The 21355-nt window shown below is 36.3% G+C and overlaps 1 protein-coding gene across 6 annotated transcripts in view; it reads left to right on the top strand.

The window, feature by feature from the left end:
* The window catches only part of LOC103485842 (protein CHROMATIN REMODELING 20), a 73463-nt gene that overhangs the window by 46507 nt on the left and 5601 nt on the right, over positions 1 to 21355 (top strand). For all 6 annotated transcript variants that reach the window (XM_008443561.3, XM_008443563.3, XM_008443562.3 and 3 more), the window contains 10 exons: positions 4238 to 4379; positions 5202 to 5351; positions 5428 to 5483; positions 5566 to 5869; positions 13258 to 13393; positions 17512 to 17573; positions 17834 to 18060; positions 18627 to 18830; positions 20108 to 20186; positions 20274 to 20542. In XM_008443561.3, the coding sequence (XP_008441783.2) occupies positions 4238 to 4379; positions 5202 to 5351; positions 5428 to 5483; positions 5566 to 5869; positions 13258 to 13393; positions 17512 to 17573; positions 17834 to 18060; positions 18627 to 18830; positions 20108 to 20186; positions 20274 to 20542 (1629 nt within the window). The remainder of the gene's footprint in view (positions 1 to 4237; positions 4380 to 5201; positions 5352 to 5427; positions 5484 to 5565; positions 5870 to 13257; positions 13394 to 17511; positions 17574 to 17833; positions 18061 to 18626; positions 18831 to 20107; positions 20187 to 20273; positions 20543 to 21355) is intronic.

The raw sequence follows: 21355 nt of genomic DNA, 5'->3' as shown, positions 1-21355 counted from the left end.
CTTTGCCAAAGGAATAACCTTTTTAAATTCCACATCTTCCATTGAGAATTTACCTTCATTGTACCAAATGCAGAAAAAAGATCTATTTACTTTGCAACTTTGTATTTCCATTTTGAGAGCTTGAAGTTATAGGGGCATCGGTTGGTAAGGAAATGGAAAAATTCACAACGTTTGGACAGCCTTGGTGTATTCTAATCTTTTTCTTAAATCACCGATTCATCCAAAAGCTTAAGCTGATGGGTGAGGGTAAATTTAATATAAGATCCAACTCTTTTAGAGGAAAGCAGTGGAAGCTCAAGCCTAAGGAATAAAACCAATTCCCCCAGTTAGAAAGCAATCCAGACCATTTAGAAACCAGCTGCACTTGTGCACAACTTCCTTCTCTTACCAACAGGTCATTACCTTCATCTCAGTCAGTTCAATTTTTTAAGTACACATCTTTCTCCATCCCTAACTCTAAGATCACTTTCTTGGGTGGATTCCCATGCTCCTGGTCGGCCCATCCAGTTTTTAGAAAGAAAGAATTGGTGCTTGATTCACCATTTTGGGCAAGTAGCGAAGATTCTTGAAGGATTTCTGATTGATCATGAAATGTTGACACCGGAAGATATTAACAGCCCAAACCTTCAGGTTTTATTTACAGTAGATCTGTATGCGAACAGTATTTTCCAGGGTGCTCACTGCTTCTCTCCTCTAAAGCCCTCTGAAATACCGGACCATTTGGCTTCCATAGTCAAGGATTGTGGTATACTTTTGGCCTGATCCCATCCATTCTACTTACGGTGCTCAGAAGTAGTGCTCTACCATGAAGATTGTATCATGGAACTCAAGGGGCCTCAAGGATATATGTAAACGTATACCCATCAAAAGACTTCTCAAGAAGATTGATCTGGATATAGTTTTACTCCAGGAATCCAAGTTGGAGGAGTTTGAGTGTTTGACATCACTTTTATTAAATCCCTATGGAGCTCCAAGGACATCAGGGTATGTTGACTATGTGGGATATGAACAAGTTTAAAGTTGTTGAAACACTTAAAGAGAAATAGGATTTGTATGGCCCGAACTAGTCTCACTTTCAGATTACTACACAGAACCATGGTGTATTGATAGAAATTTTAACATCACAAGGTGGACACATGAACGTTTTCTTATGGGAAGATACACGTGAGGTATGAGACAATTCAATAACTAAATTGATTCAGTCAACATTCTGAAGATTCCTTTTCATAATGGCAAATTCACTTGGTCTAGAGAAGGGAACACAACTTCCAGATCACTGCTAGATTGCTTCTTCATAAATAAAGAATGGGACAAGATATTTTAAAACCCCGGAGTTGGTAAAAAGGTTCGCATAATATCAGATCATTTCCCTTTGTTTCTGGAAGCAGGATCAATTATTTGGGGGTCATTCACCATTCAGATTTTGTAATAGTTTGCTTTCTTTCTTAGAGTGCAACATAATTATTGAAGAAGCTTGGAACAGAGCAAGCATAAATGGCTGGGCTGGTCTTTTTTTTTCAATTGTTAGTTGAGAAATGTAAATACTGTCTTGAAAAGCTGGTAAGGAAATCTGTAGGAGACACTTAAAAGGAAGGAGTAGCTAAAAGAAATTGAAAACTGTGACCTTATAGCAGAACTTTCTGGTCTAAATTCTGCTGATTTAGGCGTTCTTTCCTCACTGAAAACTGAATTAACGAGTATTTATAGAGTGTTGGAAAGGAATCATATTCAAAAAAGCAAGCTACATTGGCTAAAAGAAGGGATGAGAACTCAGGGTTTTTTAACAGTTTCTTGGCTGCAAAAGACAAAAGAAGGAATTTAATTTCAGAATTAATCAATGGTCAATGGGAAGTAACCAAATCTTTCCAAGATATTGAAAGTCTAATCTTGGGATTTATGACAATCTGTACAAGAAAATCCCAGGGCCAAACTACATTGTACCTTTAATCTAGCCTAATCTGGGAAAACTTATCAAAGTCTGTTTTGGCAGAAATTTGGTTTGAACGAAACCAAATAATTTTTCATGATAAGGAGATGTAATGGTTAGATCATTTTGAAATAGCTAACAGGAATGTGGCAGCTTGGTGTACTTTACACAAAGATTTTGAAGCTTTCACCATCTAAGAAATTAGCCTTAATTGGCAGGCATTCATTTTCCCAGACCTTTGTAGCCACCTTCCTCATGAACCACGTTGTCGAAGCCATCATTGAAGGATTTTTTGTCTTTGCTTTCTCAGGCTTTTCACACCTCATTTCCTTTGTCTTTTTGTTGCTTATCTTATTTTATTTTAATCTCTTTGCAGCCCCTGCTTTGATGTACTTTAGAAACTTTTTTATTGTGTATCTTGGGCTATATATTTTTTGGATATGATGAAGGTGCTAAAGGAGTGTCAACCTAGTTGAGATGTCCGGGTGTCCCTACTAATCTCATGGTCTCGTTTTGTTTTGCCCTTTGTATAAACCTTTTGTACTTTGAGCTCTTTTTTATCAATAAAGAGATCGGTTTCTTTTAAAAAACAATTATGTTTAGATGTCCTTTAATGTAATTTTACATCCCCTAGATTAGTGTTTCTTAATTGCCTATATATGTGTATCTTTAGTTTGATTAAATAATAAGAGTGTAATCTCCAAAGTACATATTTCATGGTATTAGAGCTAGGTTTTGAACAATATTATTTTGACCAAGGATGTAAATTCAAAATGGAAAATCCAATATAGCCACCAAAAGAACTTCATCGACTATAAGTCAAAAAACAATCTGTCTCTCAAGCTTATTCAAAACCGTAACCATTAAGAATTAGTTTCTGCAGAGAACCTTTCATGAATCACATTTTCTTCATTAATTGGTCAAGTTCTTTGATGTTGCGGTAATCAATTTCCAATGCATTCAGTGTGTCATTCTTAATTTCCACCTCAATGTTTTGTTGGATTTTTTGAACTCTTACCATCGTTTTGAAATTTGATTCATGTTATGAGTCATCTTTTCCAACAAACGTTGGATCTCTTTTCCTCTCTCCATTTCCTCTGAAACTTTGGAATCAATGTACAAATAGGGTGTTCTTGATAAGTTTCAACCTCAAATTCTTGTAGGACTAGTTCTAGCGTTTTTTTGAATATGTTTCGATCTTTCTTGGTCATTCTCCATAACCAAAATATTGATTTCTACCCTAAATGTATTGGTTCAACTATAAAATTCCATTATTTGATCATTCCTCAATTTCTTCTTGCTCTTCAATTTAAAGGGTTCCGCCTAATTAGGTGTGCAATGTTTGGCAATGAGCACACCTCACGAAGTTCCCTCTCAATTAGTGTTGTCAAGAGTTTCTTGGTCTTCCACCAATGACAGTCAACATTGGCCCAAATGACTGCTTTCATACAAAATTGATGTAGCCTCAAGGATAAAAGGAGAAATCTCCAAGAATGAAATCTAAGTCTTGATTATGAATCAAAAGTTATCAATACAAGAAGTCAATTCCCCTACGGAGAATTGTAAAACAAGCTAATCTTAATTAATTAAAGAAACTAATCATAATCCTAATCAATAAAGAGCTAACCCTAGTCCTAATTAATTAAGGATTTAACTGAGATACCCACTTACTCTAATCCTACAACATCACTTTTTATTCAAACAACATGCAAGTGGCAACAGTAAAAAGTAGGGATTGAGAACACTAGCTATTCTATGGATTCTTGGCAGCAAAGAGGAGAAAAGATTGAATAGTTTATTTATTTTCATTATATCGTGAGATGCTATCTCTTTGAGCTTCAATTTGAAATTGTCTCAAGCTGGGATTTTGGAGAAATCATGGTTCAGTGTTAGTTTCATTATTTCTTGGTCGGATTTCATTTGCTTTTATTTGTTTCTAAGTTCTTGACCTTGTGTTATGTTTGTTAAATTTCTACTCCCTCTAGAGTTCATGACCCTTAAACATTTCCTCATTTTCAGATTATTGACGAAAAGTCGTCTCTTGTAAAATTTATTTATATATATTGAAGAGTAAAAGATAAAATGTAGGTTTGTTGATATAAATTGTATGTTGACTGATTTATGTCATTTCTTCAGCTTTTGTTTGGTAAACGTTTTGACTTTTGGTATTTTCGGTTGTAAGTTTTACCTGTCTGTGATTTCCATGTTTATATGACAAAGAAAGAAAATTGAAATCTGTAATATATAATCAATTTGGCTGTTGGTTATGACTTGATTTCATTGTTATTTTTTACTTCTCTTTCATACTAGGGAGAGAAGGGCCGTGTTGCTTGCTAAGTGGAGAGCCAAGGGTGGTGTCTTTTTAATTGGTTATAGTGCTTTCCGAAATTTATCACTTGGTAAACATGTCAAGGACAGACACATGGCTAGAGAAATTTGCTATATCTTGCAGGTGATTTTTATCTTCTCTAGTTTTTTTCTTTTTATTTTATTGCCCTTGAAATGTCTTACATATTTTCAGTCTGTTTTGTAATAAAAAACTAAATTATGATGTTTAAACCTGGCACTCATTGTAACTTGTTTTAGACTTTTTTATTTTTTTCTGTTATATTATTCAAGCCTCGTCTATTTGGTAGAAACAATATAATTGTTGAAAATCAAGAAAAAGAACCAAGTTCTTTATCGAGCTATTGTTTTTTTTTTTACTTGTTTGTTATCTCTTTCATTATTTTAATGAGTTAATAAAATTGAAAAACAAATACTGATATATTGTTTCGTTATCTTGCTTTAAAATGGTCATGCCAAATGATTTTACTAGAACTTAACACTTGGTACAAACATAAATTTCACAAGATGTCCATTTTGAGTATACTAAGTGCCCAATGCCCATGTCCATCCATGAGACACTACCATTCCATTTCCTTGGTTAAGCACTCGTTTTTATGAAATTTTTCTTCCATTTTCGATTTGTGGAAATACTTTATGTCATGCCTAAGAAATAATTACATAACGATGATGCCTAACAAAAACTGAACACCTCTAAAGCTTTTGTATGAAATCTAATAGCAAGAGTCCACCTTCCTAGGAATTAATATCCTACAAGTTCTCTTTACTCTAAAGTGTTGTAGAGTTAGAAGGGTACCATGAGAATAGTTGAGGTGCGCATAAGTTGGTTTGGACACTCATGGATATTTTTAAAAAAAGAAGCATGGTTATACTACACACAAATCTACATTATGTATGTATATGATTTTGGCTATCTTTTAATTGCCAGGATGGACCAGATATTCTTGTATGTGACGAGGCCCACATGATTAAGAATACCAAGGCTGATATAACACAGGCATTGAAACAAGTGAAATGCCAGAGGAGGATTGCGCTGACTGGATCACCGCTACAGAACAATCTCATGGAGTACTATTGTGTAAGTCTTTGAAACAGTTACACCAGCTGATACCTTTATGAATGATATTCTTTTTTTGACCTTATAATTGGCACAGATGGTTGATTTTGTGAGAGAAGGTTTCCTGGGAAGTAGCCATGAATTTAGGAATCGGTAAGACTCCACCTTCAGTCTTCTTTTCTTCTGAGTTCTGCCTTTCTGTCTTTATATTTCTCTTACATATTCTCTTGTGCAGCTTCCAGAACCCCATAGAGAATGGGCAGCATACTAATTCAACTCTGGATGATGTTAAAATAATGAACCAGAGGTCTCATATCCTATATGAACAGTTGAAAGGGTTTGTTCAAAGAATGGACATGACCGTGGTGAAGAAGGACTTGCCACCTAAAACTGTCTTTGTGATATCTGTAAAACTCTCTCCCTTACAGAGGAAGTTATACAAAAGATTTCTTGACGTGCATGGATTTAATAATGGCAAGGATTCTAGTGAACAGTTAAGGAAACGGAGCTTTTTTGCTGGGTACCAAGCACTGGCCCAGGTATGCTCATGACATCTGAATTTGATTTTTGAGCTGCTAATTTACATTTTGTAGCTTATATTTTATAGCATGGATGCAGCGCAGCTGGACTGGATTAGAAGTGTAAATAGAAATGTAGTCATTTGTTCCCATTACTTTGGTTCAATTTGATTGTTGCCCTTAGAGGTTGACTTGCACAGTTGCTCTTTGATAGGAGGAGGGTTAGAGGAGTACTTGTGAATGAGCTTTTCACGATGGTTCAAGTTTTCATTTAAGAAAAATCTTAATTTTGTGTACATATTTTGTAGTTTGCTAAAAATGTTGTGTTCATTATAATAGTTGGCAGTGTCATCTGTATGTGGCTCCCCAGAAGGTGAGCGTTTTCCTCTATTTTCGCTAGCTTATTCATCAAGGAAATTCTTGTTTCTACAAAAAATTCAGTTAGAACTTGAGTTAAGTTTTTACTGGTCTAAATTGAAATATTGCTATAAATTTGTGATATTTGAGCCTCCTAGGGCAGCCCAGTTGATTAATGGTTTTTCAGGTTTTAATTTATTACCATGATCTCGAGTTTGATTATTTCAAACAAATTCTGAGTGGAGTAGGTTCTGTACTAGAACTATTAAATTGTGAATGGTATGTGATTAAATAATGGCGTTTTCCAAGAGAATAAAAATACAAGTAGTATACATAAATTAAAGTTATTCGATATTCAATGAATCACGGTATCTTTAAATGAATAATGAAAACATATATTTTTAATATTTTTTACTTGTACGTTTATGTTTAAAAATCATGGGTAAATAATACCAATCGAACTCCTTCTCATTGCACTCAGTCCCTTCGCTTCCCGCAGAAGATTCAAAGGTGAATATGGATAAATCAATCCAAGGAAATGAATATGGTAGAATAAATCAGTCCAAGGGGTAAAGAATTTGCGAAGAGAAGCGACTGAATTTTTTAGTTGACTTTATTCAATGAACTTTGAGCCTTTGTTTTCTAAGTCAAAGAATTTGAGAAGGAAGGAAGAAAGCTTGCACAAGGAGAAAGAGTGCTTTCAGTTCTTCGGGATAAGCGCTGATCCTTTTATCTATTGTGATTTGACTTTCAGATGATTTAGCCTTTATGGGATTGAACATATAAGGGAAAAGAAAAGAGGTGCTTTCTTGATAGTTCTTCTCAAATTCTTTGATCCTTGAACTTCAAAACAAGGGTTCACGCAGGCGCGGAACTAGGCAGTTTCAGTCTCTTTCAATGAAAGGGTAGAAAGACGGCTACAATCCCAGTCAATTCAGAAAGAAGCCACGCAAACATCACTTTTCTAAGCAAAGAACCTCTCCTTGAGGTACCAAGAATTGTTCATTCGTCCTTTATTATCAAAAAGAGAATATCAAAGATCGGAACCAGAAACTGTAGAAAGAGTGGCTCGTCCTAGCGTGCATCTGAGTTTTTTTTCCCTTTTAGCCTTATTTGATTTAGTTTGACTCCCCGCTTTCTCTTTCATCTGGGCACAAACGAAGATCCTTGTGCCTTATCCTAACCTCTCTTAGAGGAATTGCTTGCTCGAATTGAGAAATCTCTCTTTTTTCACATTGACCCGCTTTCTTCATTTTTCGAGTCAAATCGGTCAAAAAGGTGAATATGGAGGAAATTAAGCTACGTAGAACCAAAAACAAAGGTCTAGGTGACTATTCCATATATCCTTTGAGAGTTGGATCTCAACGGCTTACTATCATCTCACTATTTGGATGGGAAGGTATTTGATTCATAGAAAAAAGAAGAAAGGAATTTCCCGTTTGAGTTTCATTCTGAGTTGCACTCCTTCAAATTAAAAGGATAAGGACTCTCTTCTTAGCAGTCGAGCCTTTTAAATTCAACCAGTGAGGACTAGCCTTTATTTATTGATTCAGTCGAGACCTCTGTTTCGAGTCTCTTTCTTTTGGAGTCAGATCCGAACTTCATGCTTGAAGGGAAGGGTTAGGACCGGCGCCTTTAAGCAAAAGTGCACATCTAAGTCATTGCTCCAAACTCATCCCACTGGGTGGGGTAGGGAGGTTGTCACCCTTAAATAGCCATAGGGAAGGAATTCAGCCAAGAATGATCATGTGGCGCCAAGCTAAACCGGAGGAATTCCTATAAACAATCCCGTATTTCATCCATTTCTTCTTACTTGTTCATACCATATTGAGAATAATAGCTTATAAAGAATTAGGGATGATGCATTATCCCACTTCTTCAACTCCAAAACCGTTAAGTGGGTCGGGACAAGGGCTACCACGAGTCTCCTCAATTCCATCGATCCTTTCGCCTCTTCCTTTTTCGTAAAGCCTGATTGAACTATTTATTGACTCCCTGCTTTCACTTCCTTTGATTCATGCCACCACGAGGCGAGCTTACTTTGTTAATGAGTGGTATTCTTGAATTGCATGCTAAACCCGTCGACCGGGTTTGAAGGAGTCTCTATGGGTGGTTTTCTTTCGTCACTATATTCATTATTAGAAAGGGTAAATCAAAGGAAAGGCGTTGGGCACGTCCCTTCTCCTGAGCTATCCCGCACCTCCAACACGGGTGTGTAGTTCCGCTTAGAGACCACCTTGCATCCTTTGCTCTTTCTTCAGTGGTAGTTTCTTTTCTTTAAAGATCGATCGAGTCTTTCTCCTCATCCTGGATCCCGTAGTTAGGGCCTTGATTTTCAAACTCTATTGATCGGGTTCCATGATTCCACTAAAGAAAGGTGCGAAGGAGCGAGATCGAGAGGGAGAGAGATTAGACGTTCCAACTTCGATCGTGAATAGCCTGATTGACCTCTTTACCTGTATTTTTGATTCCATTCAAACCTGGACTCCCCCTCCTTTGGTTTTGATGATTTGAAAAGAAAGAACAAAGATTAATATGATTCGGAAGACGATAAGTTACTTTATGAAATAAATAAAGAAGGAAAAAAGGCAAAGCCGATAGTGAATATGGATTTCTCAAATTCTTTGATCCTAATAAGGATAAGTCCTTTTTGATTGAGGGCTTTGACCCACTCCTTCCTAACCTCAGTCGAGTTCAATGAGCCTTGAACCTCTCCTTTTTCGTTTTGAGTCAAGTTATTTATCTAAGGGCTCCTTCAAATTTGAAGTTCAGGGATCAGGACTTCGCTTTCAAGTCCTAAGCTTTGTATCCTCATCATTTTGAGTCGAGTTATTTCATAATGCACTTCTAATCCTAATAAGTGAATGACCTTATTCAATCAAGAGCCGCCAACCTAATTTTGTACCTTTTTTCCACTTATTTTTGGTAAGTTTTGGTAAGTTTTGATTGGGTTTTAGATATGTCCAATAAATATTAATTTTGGTCCTAAATAAAATTAATTTTGGATTAAGTTGGATTATATTTTTCATGAAGGCTTGGTTCGATCTAATTGGAAGAACTCAAAACTTTGATTTTTCCCTAATCAAAATTGAATTGGAATTCAACCTCAACTTCGGGTAAGTTGAATTAAATTTATTCTTGGGTAATTGGTCAACCATTAAAATTATTATTTTTAGTTATTAGGTTCCCTTGCTGTTTAGGACTTAACGGTTTGGAACGCTTGATCGTGACTGTTAGGGTAATTTTGTTAAGCTAATCTCGAGGTAAGAGATTCTCCTACTAGGCCCTCGTACTGAAGTTAAGAGTTTGCATATGATTTTACTACATATTCTAACTACTATTATTCATTTACGGATCGCGAAATATGCCTTTATTGCCACTTTATCAGAAAGAAGAGGGATGAAAGAAGAACTGGAAAGACAGCGGAAAAGACCCGTTGGGGCGGACGATAGCAAATCCCAATGCTAGGGAGTCAAAAGCCCAGCCCTTTAAAGGGTTAAGGGGTTGACTCTACATTTTCATCAAATAATCACCTGATGCCCCATCTTTTCTCGTACCTGCCCCTAAGCCTCTTGAGTCGGCCCACGTAGTGGTATTGGACCTAGGAACTATCCACCCCAGAAGTCGGGTTTCAAGGGGGGAGCAGGAGAGGTGAAAGGTTTTCAGTGAAAGGAAGAAGCGGAGCTTGAACCTACTTAAAGGAAGAAAAGAAATGAATTTTGATGCCAACAACATGAAAGTGGACATAATATCTCAAGAAAGAACTGAATTTTGATGCCGTAGAATTCTCAAAGAATTTGAGAAGCGACTGATCGATGAACGTCCATAAATCAAGAAACTCATAATATGAAAAGAAGAGAGAAAGAGAAAGCCTATCCAAGGAAAAGTCCGACGCATATAAGAAGTCTTATTCCTTATAACTAGAGGAAGAAAAATCAGATTCAAGTCAGAAAGTCCTCCCCTTCTTATGGGCTCCGCTCCTTCGAAGTCCGTAGGACGGGGAATGAAAGATCTCAACAAACCCTAGCTGCCGACCCCTCCTTTGGGGTCTTCTTTCTTCTATCTCGTTTGTAAACTCACTTCTTATCAATTACGAGGTAAATGAGAGAGGGACGCGCTAAAAGCCAGAGCCGTAGGCAGAGGGGATAAGTTGGTGCACTGAAACTGCAGTTAGGCCCTTTTCCTACATAACTTCACGGAAGGCCTATCAGCAGCAAGGGCAAGAAGGGCGATGGATTCTCTTTCTTTTCTTTCAGAAGTTGCCTCATCCGTGGTAGGGCATTGACTGATATCTCTTTCGTAAGGCCTCATTCAATGTCAGTCTTTCGGCTTCAGTGTGACTCTTGGGTCTGGATAAGCGGGACCTCTTGGTTCGGGGGAAACCTGAGATCTTGGCTAAGAAAGCTAAGGAGGCAAGTACAGGATGGAGAAAATGCACAAGGACCGATAGGGAGAGAAGAGAACGAGTTTGATCGGGAGATTAGGGTCGGAACTCTGAATGGGGAAGGTATAGTAACTAACTCAAATTGGAAGCTTCCGCCTGGTTCGAGCACGTTGACTGCCTGGAAGCGTTTTCTTTTCGGTTGAGAAAAGCTAGACAAATTCTCAGTTGCGGATGGAAAGGGTAGGCCCAGGAAAGGGACCCAGTCAAATTCTCTCTTTCCGTAGCAAGACAGCTAACCAGTGTGGCCTGCATGAACATGGTTAAGCACGCGAGTCATCATTCCGAGTTGAACTCTAAAGGTATATGCTAACCAACTCGTGAAAAGGATGAATACGACTTAATATGAGAGGTTAGAGAAGGAGAGGAGGAGGAAGTGATAGGGAGTTGGAGGGCGAGACCGCTTACTACTTATTAATTAATAGGAATAAAGGTCAGATCGAATTCGTCCCATAGGTTTAGGAAAGAGGAGTAACTTCAATAGGAAGAGGATCGAGAACAAGACCGTATCGGCATAGAGTAGAAGCTAGGACATCGAAGGAAAGGGAATATGAACAACTTAGGCTTAGGAGACTAAATAAAGGAATACGTAAAGACCCACCCCTTGTTTCAGTTAGAATGAGTCCCTGGGACCCTGGGACATTGGCTTCCGCCAACAGTGGACTATCAAGGATCACATCTTGCGCATATTCTACATTATAGCCTGCAACTGATTCAGTTTCCGCTTCTGGGAGATCAAAGGGAGCTCGATTAGTTTTTGCTACATGAGAAATAAAGAACATAACCAATATAGGGAACAAGGGAATACCGGACCATATCTGCTTTTGCGATTTGACTGACTCTTTCATATATGCAATTACCTACCAGTTCAAGTGATTCGCTGGTCGTACTTCTTTGTCCTCCCTAGGACTCTTCCACAACTGTTATTCTAAGAATGCTAGGTTATTATGACGGAATAAGAGTCAAGTATCCAGCACAAGACGAGGTGGAGATCCCGAACTACTAGAAATCAGGTTCAAAGAATATTGATAGGTCCAGACTAGCTTAATTAGGGCTTTCTCTGTCCAGACTAGCTTAATTAGGGCTTTCTCTTTCAGTGTGTCATGAAAGAATGCATCATTGACCCCGTAGGAGGATAGAGAAGGCCTCAATGAATAAAGGGACTCCTTGTCTCTACATTCCTTAATAGTCGCTTCCCAAAATTCTTTGTTTTAGCTTGAATCTTGAACTCCTTTCAGTCGAGCCCTCAGTCGTCCGAAATCCATATTCACCTGTGGTCTCATTGATAAGGAAAGAATTCATGTGTTAAGCAAAAAAAGAAGAAAGCCTAGGTTCAAAGAATTTGAGGGGCCTAATTAATTAATATGGATTTCTTTCGTTGCACTCCTTTTAATAATAATGATAAGGACTTTCGCTTTCATGTCCTAACCTTTGTATCCTTCTAATTGGATAAGGAAGGAATTCGTTTTCAAATTCTTTGAACCTCTCATTATTTTGAGTCGAGTTATTGAATAATGCACCCCTTCTTTTATTATAATTCAGTCGTTTCGCCTCAAATTCTTTGACCCTCTCTTTTGATTTTGGAGTCGAGTTATTTCATAATGCACTCCTTTTATTATAGTTCAGTCGTTTCGCCTTATGAAATTCCTTGTTCATTGACTCCTTATCAGTCGATTTTCTTCGAACCGCCCTGTGAGAGTCGAGTTATTTCATAACCTTTGGACTGATAATAGTCGTTTTTTTAACAGATTTTGAATGATTTCTTGCTGCCAGCCATACTCAAAACCTAGCAAATTATGAATTTTAGCTAAGAAAAAGATAAGAAGAGAATCTTTCTATTTCACAAGAAAAGATCAGTCAAAAAAGATCTTTTATCATTATTGAATCAAAGTCTAGTCCAGATGGTCCTCCGTCCTTCAGACTCCTAATGGAGGGGTTAGTGGAATTTCCTTCATTGCACTCCCGTAGTTTGGCGCAGCGAAGGACTCGTTTTCTCTTCTAATTTCCAAAATAAGGAATTCACTTTCAAATTCTTCTCTCAAATTCTTTGACTAATTATGACTAATTAAATGAGAGTAATTGTTTTAAATGACAAAAGTGATAGAAAATATTTTCAAATCTAGTAAATTGACATCGTCTATCAATAATAGATATTTCTAGATATTTATCAATGTCAATAATTGAGAGTTTGCTATATTTGAAAATATTTTGATTCATTTTGCTATGTTTGATATCAAGATGATATTGTGACCGAATAAAATCTTGGTTAAATTGCTAGTTTACTTCCTTGCCTTATTTAGACTTGTATCTAAAGATTAAATAAGTCTTTGAACTTACAAATTCATGTCTGGTTACTGAACTTTTAATACTGTGTCCACCTTGCTTTGCAAAATGTGCTAAAAAGCCCTTTTCTTCAAATCTTTAATTGCCGAAGACATTCTTCTGTCTTTTCCCCCCTTCGTGCCACTGAGACATCTGTTTTCTAAATTTATTTCCAAACATGCCCATGGCCTTTTCTCATTTCTATTTGATATCACAACTGAACATGTTTTTGCCTTTGTTAGTGCCCATTGTGCCCACATATGGTATTAAAGTTTTTCTGTCATTATAGATCTGGAATCATCCTGGAATCCTGCAATTGACCAAAGAAGACAAATATTATGTGAAGCGTGAAGATGCTATTGAAAATTTTCTTGCAGGCGATTCCTCCAGTGATGAAAACATAGATTCTAATATTGGCATTGGAGGTATACTTTGCTAGATTTTGGAATTTCTGTATTAACTATTTCGTTTAGCTATTGATATTTCTTTTAATATCTTTTGCCGAAGAGAAAATTAAATCACCAATCAACCAAAAGCATATGCTTATGGGTTACTGTAAATAATAAATTTAATTATAACAACATATAATTCAGCGAATCAGTTCAAAATTTTCCATCAGTTTCAAGGAATTCCTTTGAGTCATTCAGGAATTTGGACAAACTTCAAGGACTCAACTTATTGGCAAAGCAATTTGGGTTGTGACAAGAAAACAAGTATGAGATTGATGAAAATGTGGCACTAGATTTGTCTTTGCGAACAACTTGTTGTAGATTTGAGGAAGTCGATGCTTATGAGGAAGCTCTTAAGGACAGACAGATTGTTGGAAGAAGATTGTCCTGCTTCTAGGACGTTTTTTTCAGCTTTCTATTTGCACTGTACCTGGAGAGTTGTTAATCATTCTCCTTCCGAGTTTCTAGTAGTTTAAATGTGCAAATTGGAATCGCAACTAGCAACCCTAACTTCCATAGCAACCGCACATTGAATAAGGAAAGATATTTTGTAGGATCGGCATTTCCGTGGAATATTCGTTTTCTAGAAACCACCAATGCAGGGACATATTTGATAGCATTTGACGTGTAAAACAAATATTCCAATCTCATAATCCCTAACATATGCCCCTAACCGGAAAGGCAATCAATGCCTTGCAATCCAAAGGAATTGCTGGATTCTTTGGTGCTGCCGCCTGACATTACTAAGGAAGGTAATCAGTCATTGGCGAAGTTCAGCATTAATTCCTTCCCTCCAAAAGGTATAATTAATGCTCATACAGCTGTAAAACATTCTAAGACACGTTTAACCAACAATTCCTTCATTTTTGGAGGGAACATTGAAGTGGAAGTCGAAGGGGTTCTTTTAAAGCAGAAAGAGAGTTTTTCGGATGCTTCTTCTTTACTGCCCACCGAGAACACCAAAGACACTCAGCCTATCTCCTCTGATTTAGTCCAATTGGCTAAATGTCAGATTTCAGCCACTTCTTTTTCTGCCATTAGAAGGTCTTTCTCTCCTGCTTCTTCAGCACCAGTTGCCCCTTCTGCAAAGGCAGAGTCAGTGCCGATCACAGCTGCTTCTAAAAAAGCCTCAAGCCTCTCCTCTTCATCTGCACATTTATCTTCTTCATCTCATGCGTCTTCGGCTAGATATGGTGTAAGAAGATTTTCTAAAAAACATACAAAATCAAAGAAACTCCTGCTTCCTTTTAATACGTTCCCCAAGCATTTTGTTAGAAGGAGGCCAAAGGATCTCTTAAAAAAGGCTCCATAAAGACGAAGATGTTGTTTGACGAAAATTCTCAGAATTCTAAAATTTTAAAGGTAAAGGACACTCGAGGCCAAGCTGCTTCATCTTCAATTAGGTCAAACATCTTGAATTTGAAAAAGAGTGTCTTAAGGGCAGAATGGGGCTTAGATCAAAACCCTGATCCTTTGGAGGTTAATTGCACACGGATTCAAGTTCCTTCTCTCAACCAGATCAGATTCTCAGAGTTCCTGCCAACCACATTTTAAATATTCTGTTTTTCCTTACCTTCCTCAAAAGTAAAAGTTTTGAGAGGCTCCCCTTGCCAAACTCTAGGCCCTCCATCCAAAAAGAATTGTGATTCAGATTTGGACTCTTCTTTTAGTGTGAGCAGTGTGAAAGATGATCATTTGGGGAAGCTAAATGAGTTAGAGGATAATTCTTTGAAGGACCCTTTAGAAATTGATCTCAATGATTTGTTTCAGAATGAAGAGGATCTGATTGATGGAAAACAGACCTCAAGAAACCCCTCTCAGTCTAAGCATTGCAAAATTCCAGCCCATTTAAAGTTGATAGTAGATAAATGCAAACTAGCTTTTGTTTGAAATCTGATTTTAGTCACTTTTTGTTTCAATAATCAGTTTCTTTGTGAGGTTAGAGGGCTGTAGATAAAGAGGTCGGGATTCATGTATCCCAAACTTTTAATTTAGAACTAGTTCTCCCCTAGATTCATTGAAGAAGTTGGGCTCAATAATTGTTTCCAACCGATTGAACAATTAAAATTTTTAGCAGTTCTTGGTTTCGTCTTAGTGAAGATTCAGCAAGGATGGTTGTTGTTCTTTTGGCGTTCCCTCTTCTCTCATCTCGAAGCTTGTTCAAGTTAGTTTTGGACAGTTTGGTTTAGTTGATTTGTTCATTTCATCTTCTCTCATCATGTGCAAGAATGGCTTCCTCTTTCAAAGAATTTAATGTTACTTTGCAGTTTGTTGGATCGAAAATTGTTAGCAGATCTTCTTAGGCTCAAAATCATTTTTGTCTCCAATTGGTGTTCCATCTACTTTCTTTTCGAAGCTTTTAGTGTGCAATCCTTCCACAAAAACCGGCTTCTTATTGAAAGAGCATTATTTTGCTTGGTTATTCTCTATTTTTTGGTTTGAGTTATAGAGGATTTTGGCTTGTTTGTATCGTTGTTTTGATTGTCCTTTTAGTCCTTTTTCTCCTTATTGCTCATAATATATTACTCTTGCACTTTAAGCATTAATCATATTTATTATCATTAATAAAGAGGTTCGTTTATGTTTCAAAATAAAAACATATACCCCTACCCCTTAGACACAAAATCTATGGACATATTAGACAAACCATCAGCTGCATGCTCGAAATTTTTGTGTTCAATATATTCCTAAACAACTCCCTTAAAAGCTACAAAAAGCATTGACAACAATTCTCCACTAAGATAATGGACCTGCTGCAAGCTTGAAATTTCTTTAGAGATGTCTTCATTAGTTTATAAAATATGCTTTTTTGAGTTTTTTTAGTTTTGATTACTAGCTAGTGACTACTTATCCAAAGTGTTCAATTCAAACCATGCTCTTGGAGACTACTTCATATGAATAAGAACTTAATTTGCAAACATGACTATGTCCAAGTTCCATTTCAAATATTGGTCGTAGGTTCATAAATTCTCCTTGTTAGATATAATATTAAATTTTCCTTCACCGACAAGCTTAAGCTTTTCAGTCAATTAATGATTAAGATGGTATCAGAACAGTATGGTTTGATGTCCTGGGTTCAAGTTCTTGTGTTGTTTCCTCTCCTTTAATATTCATTTCCACTTGTTGGGTTTTTCTTCATATTTTGAGCCCACAATTGAGAAGATATGTTAGATATAATATTAAATTCGTCTTCACCCACAAGCTTTCAGTTTTTGGCTCAATTGGTGATTTAAGACTCTTCTTCTTGACAAAAACATTCTTAATACCTATTTGAAGAAGTGGTCAATTTAAGCTTTGTGCAAGAGGAAAAAGAATTTTAGAGGAGTTAATTTTTTGCAACAAGAGCAAAGGTCTCCTGATGATTAAAAAAAAGAAAAGTCTTTAGCTACAAATACGATATTGTATCTTTTGGCACTATCCTCAACATTACAATGTGTTATACGGTAGAAAAGAGAACTATCCTCAACATTACATTGTGTTAAAACGGTAGAAAAGCGAACACAAAGGTTTACATGGAAAACCCAAAAACAAGGAGAAAAAACCATGATAGAGAATTTTTTTATTATTTTCGTACACAATGAAAGTTACAGAAGAAGACAACTTTATAAGCTCTAGCAAGCCCTAATACAAAAAGGGAAATAAATTTAGGGTAAAGTGAAATACTAAAATACCCTTGGGCTGTAAACTATCAACAAAGCCCCTTTTTCGAACATATTGTATTGTAAACACGACACCCATAGTGATGTTGATTGTAAAACAATGAAAGAATTTATTACAAATAATCTAGAGCAGAATATTAAATCTCTTTAGACCAATAGCCTTCCAAGTGGCCCTAAACAGATTCTTTTGAAAATGAGATGTTGAAGGAATCTTCCTCGATTAAGATTTCAAGTATACTAGAACAGTGTAATGACTATAATCGTGAATCTTTGATATCATCTTTCCTTTCTTTTTTTTTTTTTCTTTTTGACGTTTTATTTCTCTTGCCGAAAGTTTTAGCCTGTTTCTTTTCTTTTCTTTTTTAATGCTTGTGTCATTTATCTTGCTGAGCTTTGAGTGCTAAATGATCGTCCTTATATTTCTTTGCTTAACAGATAAGCCAGTGAATGCCAATGGGAATCATCAGGATAAATTTGTTAGTGGCTTTTTTGTTAAGGTATGAGATATTAAGTCGTATCGATTCCTTCTTACATTTGAGCTGAGCTTTGGTCAAATGTTCTTGTGAACAGATCTATAATATTGCTTTACAGGCAATGGCATTGTTTCTCCTAAGTGATTCATATCTGCATTTTGTTAATCTGATTAAGTTCTATATTCATGTTGTTACATAAATTAGTCTGATTAAAATTCTCTTAAAGTGTTTTGCTTAAGCATGGTAAGTACTTACCATCAACAATGCCTTTTTATTTCTTTTAGGATTGGTCAAATGGTCTGCTTCATGCAAATAGTTACAAGGAGGTGGATTACGGGGGGAAAATGGTTTTACTGCTAGAGATCTTGACCATGTGCTCTGAATTGGGCGATAAGGCATTGGTATTCAGCCAGAGCATTCCTACGCTTGATCTAATTGAATTCTATCTTTCAAGATTGCCTAGACGAGGAAAGAGAGGAAAATTTTGGAAAAAGGGTAAAGATTGGTATAGGTATGCAATTTTGCATTATGATTGACTGCCTTTCTGCTTTGCATATAACAATGCAGGAATTACTCTTATTACCCCCAACCCACCCATGCAAGGAAAAAGAAACAGTAATGAGAGTGGTGATATAATGTTTTAGGCAATTAAAATGTTTAGATGTTTGAGTGCACCTACTGATCCTCAGTCTCTTTATTTGCATGTTCTTTCTAAACTCTCATGTACTTTGAACAATATTCTCATTTTATTAATAGAATTTTAGACTTGTCTCCTTTTTAGGAAAAAAAAGAATGTTTAAAGAAAAATTTTAGGTCACAGTTAGTTACGATCCCCACTCATAGAAGTGTCTTCGAAACACCAAACAGCCACACGCAAAATAGAGCAAGAACATACACTGTTTGATTGATTAAAATTTCATTTGAGTTTCCTCCTTGTAGGCTGTTTTTCATTTCACCCTTCTAAGAGTTTGTACCCTCCGAACATTTTTGTTATTTTTGTTACTCAATGAAAATTTTCTTTCTTGTTAAAGAGAAGAGAAAAGAAAAGGGATCCATTAAATACTTCTTTCTTGGCAGGCTAGATGGAAGAACTGAGAGTTCCGAAAGACAGAAGATTGTTGAGAGGTTTAATGAGCCTCTAAATAAGAGGGTAAAATGTACCCTGATATCAACTAGAGCTGGATCATTGGGCATCAATCTTCATTCTGCTAACCGTGTCATTATAGTGGATGGTTCTTGGAATCCAACTTATGATCTTCAGGCTATTTATCGAGCTTGGAGGTAGTTAGTTATCTTGTTCTTTTTTCTTCCTACTGAAGAATATGATAGCTTATGAAAATTCAATGACCCTATCGGACTTGGATGCATATTTTCTGTTTATAACCAAAAAGAATTTTTCAAACGGGCATGCCATGGGGAACTTGGGTATTTTCACCAGGAACTATTTTGCTGAGTTTGTGAACTATCCTTCATACGATAACCTTCAGCATCTAGAATTAGTTCTAACTTGTTAGTTAGCAATGGATCGAAGAAAGAAATTCAAAGTTCTTAATTTTTATTGATATAGTCTGCCTGATAAAATTAGCAATGAACGAAGAAAAAATATTGAAGTTCTTAAATTTTTATTGTAAGTTTGCATGACATATAGAGGATGCATTGGCCTCCTTTATATGCCATGCTATTTTTCACAGTAGGTTATGGAAGTTTACTTTATTGTATTTCTTAGGCATGATACAGCCATAATCTATAACCCTAAAATAGACCTGCAGTAAGAAAAGTCAAAAAAGAAAGAAGTGTACAAGTGAACTACTAAGATGCAGGAAATAATTGCAGATTCTCGAAGGTAATGACATAATATATGACTAATGGACCTAAAGGAGAGGGATGACCGGGTGCGATCATACCAGCACTAATGCACCGGATCCCGTTAGAACTCTGCAGCTAAGCGTGCTAATACTAAGTCGGATGACCACTTGGGAAGTCCTCGTGTTACATCCCTTTTTAAGGAGAGGGATGACCCCACTCTTTAACACCTCAACATGTCCTGCAATCTGTTTTGAAGCTAAAACCATTAATAGGCTTTTAAGTGTCATCTCAAATTTCATGAACTTTCAAATTTTTTTGTATTATTTTTATAAATGATGGAACGTGTACCCTCTTGTCATCTACTTATATGAAAATAATGGAAATGTTGATTTAGCTTTCTAATTTTTGTTGACAGTTGCATCAATTTTTACCTCATCTCTGTCTCTAGATTATTGTGGACATGATATCTTGATTTATTTCTTTCTTTTGTTATCAATGAGAATTTTTTTTTCTCTTTTGTTACATTTTTCTCACTCGTATATATATATACATATATATATACACACACATGCTTGCACACGCATGCATATAAACATATTCAAACATTTAGTTACTAGTTCACTATCGCTCTTCCCCATCATTATTCTTCAACAAGAGCCACTCTTAACTTGGTAGCTAAATTTCATAGTGACCACTAAAACTTTGTTGTTTAATATATTTCAATTATCATAATTTTATTTTTTAACCTGCAGATATGGCCAAACAAAACCGGTGTTTGCTTACCGATTTTTGGCGCATGGAACAATGGAAGAAAAAATTTATAAGCGTCAGGTATGATAAAACATTTTCTTACATTTTATGATTGCAGATGCAGTTTCTTTTATGGACTTGAATTTGATTGAGAAGTAAATTTGATAGGTAACGAAGGAGGGACTGGCTGCTAGAGTTGTTGATCGCCAACAGGTATATCGAACTATTTCTCGGGAAGAAATGTTGCATCTTTTTGAATTTGGTGATGATGAGAGTCTTGAGGCTTCCACTGAGTTGGACCAAGGAAATGGGCATACATCCCACCAGATTATGACTGGGCATCAAGGAAACGTGCTGAAGCAGAAAGGGCCTCTTTCCCATGGCAATTGTTCATCCGACAAGTTAATGGAAACTTTACTTGGGAAACACCATCCAAGGTAGATTCTTTGAACTTATTTGTCGTATCTGGATGTAAAACTACTACGTATTTGGAACTCCTCTTGTTTGTAGGAACCTAACAGAAGATTTTAACCATAAAATTTGACGAAGGTGGGAGGAATGGTCCTTGAGGCTAGAAAACTAAAAGTAGACTCATTAGTGTACCATTAAATTCAATCCTAATGTCAAAAAAACAGAGACGTACCTTACCTGTAGTAAGCGCTAAGACTTGAGAAAACCAAAAAATTAATTTCATTCACCGAGAGATATATATAAAAGTATAATGATAGCATAAATTGGAGAATGTAAAAATAGTATAAAGGACAACCATCATGGTTGGCTTAATGGTAAAAAGGACATAGTCTCAATAACTAACTAAGAGGTTATGGGTTTAATCCAATCCGTGTTGGTTACCTACTTAGGAATTAATTTCCTACAAGTTTACTTGACACTCAAGTGTTGTAGGGTCAAACGAGTTGTCTCGTGAGATTAGTCAAGATTGGTTTAAACTGGCCCAAACACTCACAAATTGAAAAAAAAAAACGAGTACAAAGGACAACATAAGAAGGGTATTTACTACGATATAACAATTCTAGATGAACTCCATGTATATACCATGTTTATGAAGTTTTGACTTTGACCTTAAATTTGGTTATTGGCTGTATGAATGGAAGTGACATTGTAAATATTTCCACACTCACAAGGATGGCTATGAATTTATGGTGATGCTTTTAGGTTAACTAATGTCCTGATCCCATCCAATCATGTGTGGATCAGGTTTTTCACCTCCTTACATATATTTGTATTAGTAC

This window comes from Cucumis melo, chromosome 5 (assembly GCF_025177605.1).
Source record: "Cucumis melo cultivar AY chromosome 5, USDA_Cmelo_AY_1.0, whole genome shotgun sequence".
Classification (NCBI taxonomy): domain Eukaryota; kingdom Viridiplantae; phylum Streptophyta; class Magnoliopsida; order Cucurbitales; family Cucurbitaceae; genus Cucumis; species Cucumis melo.
This window is presented reverse-complemented; position numbering and strand designations above follow the sequence as displayed.